At 44.0% G+C, this 16,411-nt stretch overlaps 1 protein-coding gene across 1 annotated transcript in view; it reads left to right on the forward strand.

Annotated features, from left to right (window-relative positions):
- NOTCH2 (notch receptor 2) overlaps window positions 1–16,411 on the forward strand; it is a 131,068-nt gene that overhangs the window by 103,437 nt on the left and 11,220 nt on the right. Inside the window, exons 19-27 of the mRNA XM_077823724.1 lie at window positions 2,828–2,981; window positions 4,056–4,240; window positions 6,340–6,472; window positions 10,810–11,055; window positions 11,817–11,929; window positions 12,901–13,430; window positions 14,268–14,615; window positions 14,895–15,037; window positions 16,090–16,300. Of these exons, the coding sequence (XP_077679850.1) occupies window positions 2,828–2,981; window positions 4,056–4,240; window positions 6,340–6,472; window positions 10,810–11,055; window positions 11,817–11,929; window positions 12,901–13,430; window positions 14,268–14,615; window positions 14,895–15,037; window positions 16,090–16,300 (2,063 nt within the window). The remainder of the gene's footprint in view (window positions 1–2,827; window positions 2,982–4,055; window positions 4,241–6,339; window positions 6,473–10,809; window positions 11,056–11,816; window positions 11,930–12,900; window positions 13,431–14,267; window positions 14,616–14,894; window positions 15,038–16,089; window positions 16,301–16,411) is intronic.

Below are 16,411 nucleotides of genomic sequence, written 5' to 3' on the forward strand. Positions count from 1 at the left end.
ATCCCAAACAAACTAAATTTTTCCACAAAGAGCCAATCAAGGTAATTGAAACAAACATCCTCTCTGGATCACAAACAATCAAAGGAACTCTTGTACGGGAATAACTGACATGATCATCCAGTACGTTAGATTCAGTAAGACTAAAATAGCACAATGAAGCAGTTTTGTATTCAGTAAGTGGGGTTTCCCATTGTACAGTACCTGTAATAAATGTCAAAGCTGCTGCTCTGTTCTGCAAAAGATTCAGCAGTGATTACCAAACATCTCTGCATGAATTTGATTTAACGTGACTGAAGTTTAAGGAAGTGGTAGGAAGCAAGCAATTGAACTGAATTAATCAAAACTGATCACGCTGTTAACATTCAAACAGTGTTTGAATTTTACTTCCAAAAGGATTTGTGCTTATCTCAGTCTTGCCACTCAGTTCTTTTAAGTGCAGAAAATCTATTTGTATTAGTTCAAAATCAAATGTGTCATTGAATGAAACTTAGCTTATTGACATGGACGTAGAGCACTAAGTTACATTCTGCCGGTAAGATATTTGTGATGCTACTGTAACTGAAACATAGCCATGATGCCTTAGGTCTCTGTTCCAGCCTTGCAACAGTGAGCTTCAGCATTGGCTTCATTCAAGAGAAGGCTGCTGAGCTCTGTCATTTATAGACAATCTGAGTGTGCCATAAAAACTGCCAGGCAAAGACTGCAACTTCATGAGAATTTTGCAAGTTTCCCTTATGCTTACATGGCTTTGTAACACCATGAGCAATTTTTGGAACTTAGTATTAGGTATACTGCTTGACACTTAACCTAGCAGGTTGGCTGCAAGATGCTGCCAATTAATAAAAAACAAAACAAAACCCCAACAACAACTGATTGATGCAAGATATTTAGTCAGACATGAGAAATAACCCAATGATGGCTACAAGCACGCACACAGGAAAATACGCAATACTGTTTGTACGTTTGAAAAAGAAAACACAACATGGTGTCCAATAATGCAGAGAAGTATGACAGTAAAGCCTTTGCCATTTACAGAGGCCATGAAAATAACATGTAAAAGATGAGAACTTCTCAGTCTGAACACCTGGTGTATGGAGTCTCTGCACGCTACTTAAAACCTCACCAAGAAGCCTAGCATTAAAGATAGTCCCAAAATACTGTAAAGTTCAGTAGTTCCTCTGCTGCCATCATGTACCTTGTGATTGGTTGGAAAAATACTTAATGTTCCTGCTTCCTAATGTTACTGGGTAGACCTCTGAGGAAATTTCTGTTTCCACAATGAACACAAGGAGGAGTTTGATCATATCATAACATGCATTGTATATGACAAGGAACTCTAGACTCCCTGAATTTACTAACTCCATTGAAGAGTATAGTGGAGAAAAATGATTCTCCAAGGGGATATAATGTCTACAGGTTGCAGACATTATAGTTTGTCTCTATGGAAAGTAGGTTTGATATAATTAACGAAGAGCTGGAACAGCAAAGACTAAATAAAAGGAATGAGAAGCTATAGAAACCAGTATGTTAAGTAACCAATAACTCATTACAAGTGCAAAGGTCACAGATTAAGCCCAGAAAAGAAAGGGCTAAAACACGGATGGGGGGATATAATCCTGAGTTCATTCCTTTCTTTAATACTCGACGATCCAGATTTCTCTCCCAAATCTATCTGAGAAGGAGGCTGACATAATTCACATCTAGGTGCTGAGAAAGCAAATAAGCTGGTAAAGGTGTATAGTCGTCTCAGATTGTTGTTTGGAGTGGTGGTTTAGCCGTGTTGGTCCCAGCAGAGCTCTGTGTAGCTCCAAAGCTTGTCTCTTTTACGAATAGAAGTTGGTCCAATAAAAGATATTACCTCACCCACCTTGTCTCTCACCCACCTTGTCTCTATTGTTATCTCGGGACAGATATGGTGGAGTGGTAAGCCTAATTAGTTGAGTGGGAACTCAGTTGTTTTGTGTCTTTCATACAAAATTGCAAATTCTTTCTTTTGAACAATGCATTCCTTGTTTATGTTTAAGAAATCAATAGGCCCGGTATTCTTTGATCCTTTTACCAAGAGTTTGGAATGGTGGGGAAATTTAAACTAAACTGCAGGAAAGTAGGAGAATTCAGAAAGAATGAGCTCTTGCAAAGGGGGAAATAAATAGGCAGGAGAAGCTAACGAGGCAGGTGGTGGAGGCAAAGAGCATAAATGACTTCCACATCTCACTTCCCTCCTGGAAAAGGAGGAAACTGTGGGGCTGGGATTCAGTGAAAAATGTGGATTCTGGGATTGTTGACTTACTGAGGCTTCCTGTTAATGTGAAGGTGGGAGCCTGGGAAGAGGCAAAAATGATTCTCCAAGGGGTTGTATGTGAGAAACATTGGAGCAAATCATCATTGAAATTAAATCTTCATACTTCCATTGGTAATGTTACTTCTCTGTCCGCCTGCTCACTTTGCTGATGGCACATATCACCTTGGTTCCGTCAGGGAGGGTCCTGGGGGAGAGCTCAAAAGTGGGCAGCATGCTTCCTTTCTCAGTGCCTGGAGCATCCTGGACAAAGGAAGCATGTAGCTGAGATTAGAGTACCCTCTTGGGGCAAGGTATCTCTCAGGTTTCATCGAGAGGAAGACTCAGGCAGGTGACACTGTCCCAGTCTGGCATAGAGGGACGAAGTTGAAAAACTGACATTGCACACGTTTGGATTCAGGGACGTAGAGACTGGTCCTATCAAGGAGTTGGCTAGCTGGCTGGAGAATTTCCTTTGCAGTGCCTTCTCCAACCTACTGCTTTGAATACTCTTTTTGTACTTCTCAGTTGTTTGATCTGTTTTTTCAGACACTCAAGGATCTGTGCAACAAGTCTCCCTGTAAGAACAAAGGCACATGCATCCAGAGGGGAACTCAGTCTCAATGCATCTGTCCATCTGGTTGGACTGGTGCCTATTGTGACGTGCCCAACGTCTCCTGTCAGGTGGCTGCTTCACAGAGGGGTAAGTAGTGCTCTTCTGTGCTTGTAGCAAACAGTAGTTCTCAAAGTATTGTCATTGCGGATCTCCCCTCCTGAGATGCATTTGGAATCTGGGACTTGTTGGCCCTTATCAGGCCACAGAGAAGCAGTATTAAGCTGAGGAAGGCTCTGTGTGAGGTTTTATAAGGAGATATGGCCCCCAGACACCCTCTGTCCCTTCCACCCATTGAAGCATTAAGTCCAAACTCCCTCTGATTCCTTCAGTTTGTTTACTGAACACTTTTCTTCTCCCTAGTTAGGGACTAGTTCTCAGGGAAAGCTACAACAGCTCACACTACTCTAAGTCTGCGTTCAGGGTTTCAGTAATCTCTGTTCCATAAGGGCTGCTCCTTTGAATGCTGTCGGGCTAATTTGTTTTTGTGCCCTTCTGGTGAATCCCCAAAAGACCAAGTTGAAACCCTGCCCTCCTTGCAGATGAGAGGTCTGTTACACATCTGATGCCTTAAATATGTGGTTAAGTGATATTGGTCAGTAGATGCTTCATCTGCCTACAACTTTTGGGCCCATACTCCATTACCGAATTCAAATGATGCAGATGGAAAAAACCTCATGTAAATGGAATGTGCTGCAGAGTCTTCCTAGAAGAGTCTTTTTGGAACAAATCCAAGGCGGGGGTCCAAGAATGTCTGGAAGAGGCATTCTCAATACAAGGGGTGAGAAGGGCTTCTCCAGCAGGTGATGAGGATGGGGTGGAAACCAGTCTTTGCAAACTTAGGTTTATGTACATTTCAGATGCAGAGACTCACCAAGTGGTAAATTATCTAGTGATATGAATAAAAGTATCCAAGCTGGCATTGTTAGTCATTGTCTGCCATGGGGCTAGTGGCAGTGTCCTGTCCAGAATCTGGGTGATTCTTTGTCAGGGTGAACAGTCTTGTTTTAAAGAATAGTTCCTGGTATAGAAGTTTTGTGTAGGTTGGGTCTAGCTGTAAGTATTCCCAGGTGAACTCGCGACTATGTGGGCACTTGGGAGCTTTTTTTCTGAAATGTTACTTTGAGATGGCTGCTTACTTTGCTTAATTAATTTTTATTCTAGGAGTCCCTGTAGACCAATTGTGTCAGCATTCCGGCATTTGCTTTAATGTGGGAAACAGTCATCGCTGCCAGTGCCGCATGGGCTACGCTGGCAGTTACTGTGAAGAGCAGTTGGACGAATGCACCTCCAATCCATGCCAGAATGGTGCCACCTGCAGTGACTATCTCGGGGGATATCGGTGTGAGGTAAAGCTGGATGATGCACAAGGGACAAAAGGAAGATGCTTAGCTCTTACTCGCCTCCATTTTCATTGTACAAATCTTCACTCACATCCTATCATTTTTACTGTGATCTGTTTCCCATAATGGTTACCAGGTCCTTTGCAAGTGTATCTGATCATTTTTCAAACAACACTGAGACCTGGGGCATGTCTACACTTGCCATTTAAAGTGGCAAAAGTCCCTTTTTTGCTCAAAAACCATGAGAGCATCTACACTTGCCAGTGACTTTTTGCAGTGAAACTCAGAAGTTTCACCACAAAAAGAAAACCACCTCCAGGAGAGGTGTACAGCTCTTATCGGTGATGTTTTTGTGGTGATGTGCAAGTGAAGACACATTCTTCCTGTTTGCACAGCTTTTAGCCTCCAGAAGATATCCCACAGTGCCTAGGTGACCACTCTGGCCAGTAGCTCTGCTGCTAGGTAAACAGACATCCACCCCTCCTGTAAAGCCCCGGGAACTTTGAAACTCCCCTTCCTGTTTTCTTGGCAAGTGCTCACTTATCTGGCCAGGTGACAATGCCTGCTCCAGAGAGCAAAGGATCCCCTGCCTGGAGCCATGCTGAGCTGCTGGAGCTGATCAGTGTTTGGGGAGAGGAGACTGTGCAGGGATCCAGCATGTCCCGCAATCACACCCCCGCCCCCCTTCCCACAAGACCCATCATCAAACTGGAGAGAGCCGCACTGCGGATAGCTGCCCTAGAGTGCAGCTCTCATCAGCGATGGAAGTGCTGCTAATGTAAATGCTCTCTGATGCCTGAGGAATTAAGTGAGTACACAAACCAGTGCTTTACTTTCACCGGTTCCCTATCACCAGTGAAACTTACAGTGCAAAAACTTTGCAAGTGTAGACATACCCTTACTCAAGTTGTGTTTGGTATGCACAAGACATACCCAAGACAATTACCTGAACTATAAGCAATTAAAGAGCAGTGTGTGTCCCCTCATAGGGTAGAGGAAGGTGTTGGGCTCTTTCTCCTTCTAGGGGAGAGTAAGTGCCATGTTAATGACATTTTCTGATTATATTTAACGGGAAGAGTTCTATGTACCAGTTAATCAAAGTCCAAAGAGCTCTAAAGCTATTAGAAATGTGGTCAAACAGCAAAACAAGGTTTGATGTGGGGAAAAACACAGCTAATACATCTGAAAATAAGTTGAAACTTGGATACTGGCAGGGAGGGAGGCAACACTTCAGAAGGACCTTCCGGCAGTATTCAGTATAAGGTGATATGGTAGCTAGTTACTAAAATGTTATGCCCCCAGGGGCATGGATTTCTTCACCTCTCCCATCCCTAACTTTTGTGATTACATGAAAAGAAACTAGAACATATTACGAAATTGCCTATACTCATCTTGCTAGGGAAGTGGGGTTCACTTGCTTCCCAGGTTGGGAAGTGCCTCCAAGTGCTCTCCCTGACCTCTATGGCCAATATACAGGGCTGTGTAGATTGATTCCAGAGGTTATTGTGTCCAACCCTCATTCCCAGGCCCTTGAGAATGGTGGTACATGCAGGATCTTGGAGGCATGTTTCCTGAGGGGTTTGCATTTGCATAACACTTAAAACACAAGTCAACTTCTACAGCAGCTGAATCTAATCAGGAGTTCCATGGGTGTCATGTGAGATTCTTGTATGCAATGTAGTTGTAGCAGTGTCAGACCCTGGATATTAGAGAGACAAGGTGTGGGAGGTAATATCTTTTATTGGACCTGAAGAAGAGCTCTCAAAAGCTTGTCTCTCTCACCAACGGAAGCTGGTCCAATAAAAGATATCGCCTCACCTACCTTGCCTCTCTCATGTGCATTCTGTAAGCTGTCCACAGGAACAAGATCATTCGCTTTCAGACATTCAGTGGGGAGTTCAATAGTTCCTTGGTCACATTCTGTGCTTGGTTATCTCTGCTGTCCCACTGAAATCATTGATGTTGCACAGCAACAGATGAGGGCAGCATTTGGCCCACAGAGTATTTTGTCCTGTTTTGGCCTAGGGTATGTCAGTCTCAGAGTATGCTACTGTGTTCATTCTGGGTGAAGATTATTTACACTTGTTTGGTTTTTATACCGATAGTGTGCGCCAGGATACCAAGGAGTCAACTGTGAGTATGAAGTGGATGAATGCCAGTTTCAGCCCTGCCAGAATGGAGGAACCTGCATTGATCTTGTCAATCATTTCATGTGCTCTTGTCCACCAGGAACTCGGGGTAGGAAACTCAGCAATTATGTAAAAGAGTCACTTTCTGTTCTGGTAGACTGGCTTTAATGCCATAGAGTCCCCAGGGCTTATTGTACTTCCTCCTGAAGAGGGCTGTCAAGTCAAGCGCTCTGAGTGCCTGAGAGAGACACACATCTTCCCTGTTACCTTTAAAAAAGGAACTGGATAAATTATAACATCAGGACTATTTTAACCAGGATGGTATTAGCTGTATAAAAAGTGTGTTTAGTGCTTGCATAACTCCAGTGTCCTTTCTTCTTCAAGTTCTTAAGATTTCAGCCTCCACTTAACCTCAGTCGCGGAATCCTTTTTTGGGAAGGAAGTTTGAACAAAACTGGTCTAACTTGTTCCACTGCAGCCAGACTGATTTTGATTACCCCATAGTCATCTAATAGTTGGCAAGCTTGTATATTTCAGTGATGGTGATTCCATAACCTCCATTGATAGCGTGTTTGATATAACGTTTGCTCAATTTAATCTCCATTTTCCCTGCTGTACATTAAGCTACTACTGTTAGTTTTGCCATAGTAGATATAGATAAAGGTGTTATAAAGTGCACATGGGATCAAATGTTTTCACTAGTCAGCAAATATTTATCTCGCTTAGTCATTTTCCAAACTAAACATGCCCAGTTCATTCAGCTTTTCTGCATAGATTTTGTTTCCCAAACCAGTTTTAAACTTTTTATCTTCCTCTGAATCTTCTTCAGTTTCTTTTCTGAAATGTGATGCCCTTACTGGAGCACAGTTCTCCAGGTAAGGCCAAATTTGTGCCAGGTAGAGCTGAATAGATGACTCAGACCTTAAACAGGATTATATAACTACATAAACCACTTGCTGTGTGTTATTAAACTCTACTCCAACTCAGATCACACACTAGTATGAGTGCCCAGCAAGGATCCCCAGTCTAGATAATCACTTATTCCTATGTGAACCACTTTATATTTTTATTTAATTCCATTTATTGTTTTCAGCCCATTACTCCAGTTCAAAGATCATTTTGAATTTCAATCCTATACACCTAAGTATTAGGCTATGTTGGCATAACTTATGTCGCTCAGGGGTGTGAAAAAACACCCTCCCCCCCACGCGTGACATAAGTTACACCGACATAAGCAATCATTTACACGGCACTGTGTCGGCGAAAGAGTTCTGCTGCTCGTGGAAGTGGTTTTATTCTGCTGATGGGAGAACTCTCTACCATTGGCAGAGAGCATCTTCATCAGATGTTGTCATAAACATACAGCTAAGGGTATCATAAAATCCCTCCTTACCTGTAAAGGGTTAAGAAGCTCAGGTAACCTGGTTGGCACCTGACCAAAAGGACCAATAAGGGGAGAAGATACTTTCAGATCTGTGGGGGAAGGTTTTTGCTTTGTTCTCTTTGTTGGTTCTATCCGGTCAGCGAGGAATCAGGACAGGGAAAATACATCTCCCAAAGCCCTACTTGAACTAAGCATCTAGATTACAAAAATTGTAAGTAAAGCAAGGAAATGCGTTAGTTTATTTTTTGTTTTAGCTTGTGAATTTTTCCTGTGCTAGAGGGAGGTTTATCCCTGGTTTTTGTAACTTTTAAGTTTTGCCTACAGGGAAATCCTCTGTTTTTTTAAATCTTATTACCCTGTAAAATTACCTTCCATCCCGATTTTACAGAGGTGCTTCTTTTACTTTTTTTTCTTTATAATAAAGTTCTGTTTTTTAAGAATCTGATTGGGTTTTTAGTGTCCTATAAATCTAAGGGTCTGGTTTGTGCTCACCTTGTTTATTTTTCAAGCCTCCCCAAGAAAAGGGGTGTAGGCTTGGGAGGATATTTTGTACGAATAGGAACTCCAAGTGGTCCTTTCCCTGATTCTTTGTCTAAATCACTTGGTGGTGGCAGCATACCTCAGTCCAAAGACAAACCGAGATTTGTGGAAGTTGGGGAAGTTTTTAACCTAAGCTGGTAGAAATAAGCTTAGGGGGGTTTTTCATGCAGGTCCCCACATCTGTACCCTAGAGTTTAGAGTGGGGAGGGAACCTTGACAGATGTGCTACAGCGGTGCAGCTGTATCGCTGCTACAGCTCTGTACATATAGACATGGCCTTTGTCTGCCTGTCTAGATACTTAGAGAGACAAGGTGGGGGAGATAATATCTTTGATTGGACCAACTTCTGTTGGAGAAAGAGAGATGTTTTTGAGCTACACAGAGCTCTTCTTCAGGTCTGGGAAAGGTACTCAGGCCACATGAGCACTTATGTCAGCAAAATTTGTCACTCGGGGGTGCACCAACATAAGCATTCGTGTGCACAGCACTATGTTGGCGGGAGAGCATCACCCTCCTTCCTTATACTGAAATAATTCTTTAGTGCAGACCTGCCCTTTATCGTCAGAAGCTCAGCTTTCATTCAGAGTTGCTGGTACAACGTATGTATAGATGCCAGCTGTTTTCAAGCCTTGCTTTTTGGACATTGTGTATCTGAGTTCATACACATTCTCCTGGAGTTCTTTAACTTGCAGATGCTGCTGAGTGGCTAATCCTGAGGAAAATGTCCAAAGGAAAATGAGTTCTGAGTTCAAAGGAATGAGTTCAGAGGCACACAACCTTAGACCCAGGCAGGCTGTTTGTTGAGCGATGCCATGCAGAGACAGCCCCCTTTGTGAGGATCTTTTACAGATCCACTGAGGTCTGGTCCACCAGGTTTGCGTTAGAGACAGTCCCAGGCACGAGCTTTTGGGCTTCGCAGAGCGCTCTGGGCATCTTCCGGCGACCCTCATTTACAGTTTAATTGCAAATTAAGGGCCCAGTGCAGCAGTGCACTCTGGCTTCTTTGTGCTGTTCTGATAAGTCAGATTTGCAGCTGCTTTCTGTTATTTGACCAATACACTGCAGCTACTTTTCACTGCTCCAGTGGGGCTCAAATCTGCTGCTGTAACTGAATCTATCCCCAAAAGTTAAATGGAAAAAAATGTAAGGTTGCTACTACTGAACCCATTAGAGAGTACATGGTAGAATTCTTTTTTTTTTTTCTCTCTCTTTTTTCTTTTTTTTTTTTAAAGTCTTCATATATTGAACTTCCCTAAAGGAAATTCTTAAACAAAATCGCATTATAGTAGAGTTAAGGTTTAACAACATACTACTTCCGTTCTGGCTTCTTCTTTGTCACCTGTTTTTCAAAACATAGCTTTCAATACAAGCTTGCATATGAGAGCAGACATTTCTTGCCCCATTAACTTCTTCCCCTGTGAAGGGTATGCAGCATTAACTACATTGTTGAAGTGCTAGGGAGGAAAGAATTCTTGTGGATTCTGTTTGTTTGTGTTCCTATCACAGTTTCTTTCACCTAGGCTCTTTGGCTTCCTTCATCACCACTGTTCGTTCTCTCATCCTTTCATGCCTCTTGCAACAGGTACTAATACATCATGTCCAACCAGCTTTTTGCTAGGGTCACAAGTTTAATGGATAAAAGCGGGGCATGCATGCTAGTTATATGAGTAAAATGGTCCATGTTGGAAGGAATAGCCAAATTCCCAAATAAAAACTGGGATGCTGGCTGGCCTTTGGGTCTTATAGTGGATAACAAATGAGTCAGTAATATCAGGGTGTTACAAAAGAGCAAATATTCTAGTGAGTTACATAAATTGGAGTATTCTGTGTAAAGCATGAGGAAAATATGGTTCAACTGGATTAGTTACAGGTTGGTTCTTCAACTGAATCCTATATCTTATTATCTGAGGCAGAACCAGTAATGGATTTAGTACACTTTCCCTACAGTATCTGACCCTCAGATAGAATAGGTTAAACAGAACAAGCTGCTGAGGGGAACTTGTGGAACTACCATCCCTAGCAATGTCCAAGGCTTGTCCTAGATGCCCAGCAGTGGTGCCCTGCCAGTCGTGAGTCTGTATTCTATCCACAGACACTTCTGTCAACTTGTTCCATTGCTGATGATTTGAAGTATGTTGATCCAAACTCTCGTCATCAGGTTTAAGGGTTACCATCAAACTAAATTAATATTGGTAGTTTTTAGCCTTTCAAGTGACAATACAGACCTGTCTGGCAGTTTCAGCAAACAATCGCTTTGAAAGATAATTCCTCAACCATAGGACTAAATCAAATTTTCTAAAAAATATATATACCCTAAATTAAACGAAAGCCACTGAGACCTGGCTCGATCTAACCCACACATTCATTGGGGATGATCTGAGGCTGAAGTAAATGCATTGGGCAGGGATCCTAACCGAGGTGAATCTGGTATTAAATGGAAGGTCGACTTTGGTAATTTAATTAACTATAAGAAATGAGGCCGTGATGCCTGAGGGTTTGGTTTCTCTCACTTGTTTTAACAGGCCATCTTTGTGAGGAGAACATTGATGACTGTGCTTCAGATCTGGGAGGACCCCTTTGCTTTAATGGAGGACAATGCATTGATCAAATTGGGGGCTACAGGTGCCACTGTCTCCCAGGCTTTGCAGGCGAGCGCTGCGAGGGGGATATTAATGAGTGCCTTTCCAACCCTTGTAGCCCTCATGGTAGCCTAGACTGCATTCAGCTGGTCAATGATTATACATGCGTATGCCGCAGTGCCTTCACTGGTGAGTATCTGGAAATGCTATCCCAGTTTCCCATTGACTTGATCAAAACATTATCCTTATTGTCCTGCCCTTCTCTAGGAGTTGATAGGTTATCCGGTCCATTTCCATGACAATCCATGATTGTTCACCCCACAGACTTCTGCTGTTTTAGCCAGTCTGGTTTTAAGATCTTAGAGCAATGGGACTTCCGTAAATACCGCTGGAGAGAATTCCACAGCCTGATACACTTCACTGCCAGGAAGTTCTTTCCTGATATTCATCTTTCCTGATATTCATCTCATCTATCCTAATCTCATATTCCTAGTTTTTCCCAATTCATTACCCTAAATCCTTTCCCTCCTTAGTGTTTACAGTTATCTGAGGGGTGCACAACTCTCATTTCTACTTCTCTGCACACTGCCATCTTAAACAAGCCATACATATTTAACTTTCTCCATAAATCGCTCCATCCAAATCCATGATCAAATTTTTTGTCCTTTTCTTGACTGCTTCCAATTCTTTGATACCATTTTGGTGATATGGCCAGAATTGAATGTGGAACACGAGCTACGTTGTACCGCTAGGTACTGTCCAGAGGGCGTTCTGCAGCTCCACCCCAGGTGCCACAGTTCAGGGACACTTAGAATCACAGTGTGAATGACGCTTGCGGATTGGTGGAGGATCTTTTGTCAGTGTCTCTTCTTGAAAAATAAAGGGAGGATTGAGCAGCCATTTGATTTTAACTGTGTGTGCTCTCCTTCCCTTGTGTGTCTGCTTCTCAGGTCGTCGCTGTGAGACCGTAACAGATGTGTGTCCCCAGCAGCCTTGTCAGAATGGTGGTACTTGTGCTGTTGCCAGTCACGTGCCTGATGGGTTCATCTGCCAGTGTCCTCCAGTAAGTGCCATGCCCTTACACGGCATGTTTTAGCTCAGACATCCCCACATTTTCTGGCTTTATTGTACAGTAAGTCCCGGTGGCAACAGGTAGTGAGCCCCGTCAGTTAGCGTCCGCTCATGAGCAGCGCAAAGATCCTCAAAGCATCCATCAAACTGCTTATTCTTTGAGTATGGCGAGCACTGATCCCTGCTGTAGGGGAAGTGTGCACCCTCTGAACTTTGTGGGAAGCTGTGTCCATTGGAGCTGCACTAGTATCCATGTGCCTCCCAGCTGAGCATAGGCGTGCAGCCCCACCCACCAGTCAGTTCCTTCTGGATGCCACAGGTGGTAAGCTGAGATTTGCCATTCCCATCCCAAGTAGTACCCTTCTGAGAAAGCTTAGCCAACTTCTCTGTCCTAAAGATAGTTTTAGACATTTAATGTTAGGTTTTTTGCTGCTCCGTTGAGTACTTGTTTACACAGAACTCCACTGAGCCCTTTTCATGAATAAAAAACAAAAGAAAATGTATTCCAGCTTGTCAAAACCAGGTACACCCGCAACTCCATTCAGTGATCAATCCTGGGAAATGTCAGCCCCAAAGGTGTGAAAATTCTTGACAATTATCATCTTGTGAGAAAATGAGATTCTGATGGAGATTGTCTTGCAACCTTAACTATAGCACATGCACTTCAAGGGTGCACTATGGACTTGTAAGGCAAGGCCAGATAGATAAGCTTCTTGGTGTAGGGACCAGTTCCTTAGTGGGCTTTCTGCTCAAAGTCCTGGAGGTTCCAGGAACCAGTGTGTCTGTGGTTAGATCTAGGAAAGCTCCACAAGTTCCTGGGGTAGGGATACAGGAGTTGACATGGGGGTTGGGTCTGTGAAATAGATAAACTCATGTTTGTGCACCCTTGTGCATGACATAACCAAAATCTCTTCACCAGCCCTAAGAACATTAATCAGTCTGATCTCCCCACTTTTCTCATAGGGTTATTCTGGGTTTAAATGTGAGTTTGGCAGCCACAGTGCCTGTGGGCAAGTGAAATGCAAGAAAGGGGAGCAATGCATCCAGACATCCTCTGGGCCCCGATGTTACTGCCCAAAGCTCTCAGCTGGCACGGCATGCCAGACTGGTACAGGCTGTGCCAGTGCGCCGTGCCAGAATGGTGGAAGCTGCTATCCCAGGACTCAGCCACCTTACTACTACTGCCAGTGTCCAGATCAGTCTGAAGGCAGCCAGTGTGAACACTCAGTGCGCCCCAGCCAACAGCCGCTGGGCTGTCTGGGCCAACACTGTGCAGAAAGAGCAAAAGATGGCTACTGCGACGAGGACTGTAACACGCACGCCTGCCAGTGGGATGGAGGTGACTGTTCCCTGACAGTGGAGGATCCCTGGGCCAAATGCTCTTCCTCGCTGAACTGCTGGCAGCACTTCAATGGCCAGTGCGACGAGCTCTGTAACACACCCGAGTGCCTTTTCGACAACTTCAAGTGTCAGCAGAATAGCAAGCTATGCAAGTAAGGCCTGCTCCTGACTGCTGAGATCTCTGTAACTAACACAAAGTTCTCGCTAGTGCTTCTAACAGCTTGAATGCTTGGCCTGTGCTGCCTCTCCCCCCGCAGCCCTGGGAAGGGCGCGTGTTCTCTGCACCCTCGCTAGGCCCCCCGCATCAAAGAACTCTCCCTCTCTCATCTGTTTTTCAGCTTTCTTTGGAAATAACTTTTGGAAGATGTGTGTTTACGGGCAAAGTTACATAGTCTGCTCAGTGACACCGCATGCAAAGCAGCTTACTGAACGTAGTGCAAAGTCTGCACCTCTCTCCTACTTCCCAAAGAAACTCAAACTAGAGCAAACCCCTCCAACCAGAGCAGAGTGTTTCTTGAGGTCCTGGGGAAAATGAACTTATAGGTGTCTTTTCGTGTTCTGACTCCTACCCCATACAAACTTGGCACAGGAGTGAGACCCACAGCTGAACTCCTGGGGTGCTCCTTTCTAATCACTAGCAGGCAGCAGGTGCTGCAGCTTCACCATGGTAACCAGTCGCTTGATCCCCATGCTGGGTGCAGGACCGTTTACTGGACTGAGCAATTCTCTCCCTTTAACGAAACCAGATGACCTACAGGTATTACGTCTCCTCCACCCACTCAGAACCAGAGTTGGGGCCAGCTTCACCCCAGAGGTGAAATACCTCACCCGATATGCCACAGCCCCTCCAGTCTTCTCCTCAATCTGAACCCAGACTGGCACTGATTAGCTAGTGGGGAAAGGTTTGTATCCTGTTCTGCAGGCCCCAGACTAGAGGTATAATGAAACACTGGTGTGCTGCTGTTTGTAACCCCATGCCCCTCTCCTAGGTATGATAAGTACTGTGCAGATCACTATGCAGACAGGCGCTGTGACCAGGGCTGTAACAGTGAGGAGTGTGGCTGGGATGGCCTGGACTGCGCTGGTGACAAAGCTGAGAAACTGGCAGAAGGGACCCTTATTATTGTGGTATTGATGCCCCCCGATGAGCTGCTCAGTGATGCCCGCAGTTTCCTGCGGACTTTAGGATCCCTTCTTCATACCAACCTGAGAATAAAACTGGACTCGCAGGGAAACCCCATGGTGTACCCGTACTATGGGGAGAGCCTGGCATCACGGAGTCGGCGATCGCTCTCGGGCACTCGCAAGCCCAGAGAACTTGAACAGGAGGTCATTGGGTGAGTGAATTCCTTTGTGCATCACTAGTGAGACTGTATTGATAGGTACTGTGGGTGTGAGGTGTGCTCAGATGTATGCAGTATTTGTGGCCTAAAATATGTCTATGTTCTGCCACAGGAGAAGTATAAAACTATGGAGATTGTTGGAGATCTAAATACAATGCTAGGCTGGAAGAATTAACCTGGGAGACTAAATTTTAACTTAGGGATGCACCATTTAGAAGGACCAATTCTCTCTTCCTTTGCTTACTTCTCTGCACTTTAATTCTGTTCCTGCAGCACAAAGGTGTTCCTGGAAATTGACAACCGCCAATGTATTGAAGATTCAGACCAGTGCTTTAAGAGCACAGAAGCCGCTGCAGCTCTCTTAGCAGCTCAGGCCATCAAGGGCATGCTGCCCTACCCCTTTGTGTCTGTCCAAAGTAAGTAACGTTGGAAGAGATGGGGGATATGTCTGGCTCATGAAAGAAGTAAATGCTTGATTTAATGTATGAAATGGCATGTTTTAATTGTTGATTAGCACTTCAACACCTGCCTGCACCTTACTGTTCAAATACAGCTTCTTGAATCCTGCAAAAAACTTAGTCATATTGCGGGCTAATTTACTGACCCCCCCTTACAGGTATGTGTGGCCATTATGTGCATGTGTGGTACGCTTCATGTGATGAATTTTTTTTACATTTTATAGTGTGGAGTGTAAAACGAGTTGTAAAATGCATATGTGGAGGTGATAAGTTGCAGAGCCATGTGAGAGATTTGTCACACACCTTTGACCATCACATCTGTCTGCTAGAACTCATTCAAACATTCCAACCCCCCTGAGCTGATATTTAAATAGGCGCCTTTAATAAAAATTCAGCCTGCCAGAAATTTCCTCTTCTCCAAATCAGAATTTCCCTAGATTCCACCAGAACCTGAGCCCTAGTTACAAGATTCAGCACTTGACCAGAAACAACTTCTTTATACCTAGTAGTGTTGTGACTTTAAAATCTGATCTCTCAAACTTGATTTGGGAATGGATATCTTGAACCAGATGAGCAAAGAACAGGATCTTTTTAAAAAGAACAGGATCTTCGTCAAAACAACTGAGTGCACCATTAAAGATCTTGTTCATGAAGCCGTGTGCAGCTTGTTCAGGAACTCCAAGCAGTGTTACACTTCTTCAGAATTTGCTTTCTGCAGCCCTACAACCTTTTAAAACGCACTCTGAAAAACATATAACAAAGGCTAGACGATAGAATGAAAGTGCTGTGTTCATTGTACAGTTATACTGGCTTGTCAGAACTTACTGTGCATAGCCAAAGTCTGAACTTCCTAAGGCCTTGGCGTCCTTTGTTCTAAACCCACTGTGAAGTAGAGAAAAATCACTGCCTTCATGAAGAGGGAAACCCTATGTACTAAAAGAGCAAAGGAGGATTGAAGACTGCTCTCCAAAAAAGCACTTACCTTGCTGTATTTTAATTGGGATTTTTAGGTGAACCATGGCTACCAAAGAAAACCCAGTTGCTTTACCTACTTGCTGTGGCAGCTGTGATCATCCTTTTCATCCTGTTGTTGGGTGTGCTTGTGGCAAAGAGAAAGCGCAAACATGGCTCCCTCTGGCTTCCGGAGGGTTTTGTTCTACGCCGGGACCCCAGTAACCACAAGCGCAGAGAGCCAGTTGGGGAAGATGCAGTTGGACTGAAGTAAGTCTCTACTGGGTCATTGAATGCCTTTATGCTAATGCATGCTAGGTTTTTGGGAGCCAACCAAACCACCATGTAGTGCATAAGTCCCTAATTAAAGGTACTTAAAAC

This window comes from Eretmochelys imbricata, chromosome 8 (genome assembly GCF_965152235.1).
Source record: "Eretmochelys imbricata isolate rEreImb1 chromosome 8, rEreImb1.hap1, whole genome shotgun sequence".
Taxonomy (NCBI): Eukaryota; Metazoa; Chordata; order Testudines; family Cheloniidae; genus Eretmochelys; species Eretmochelys imbricata.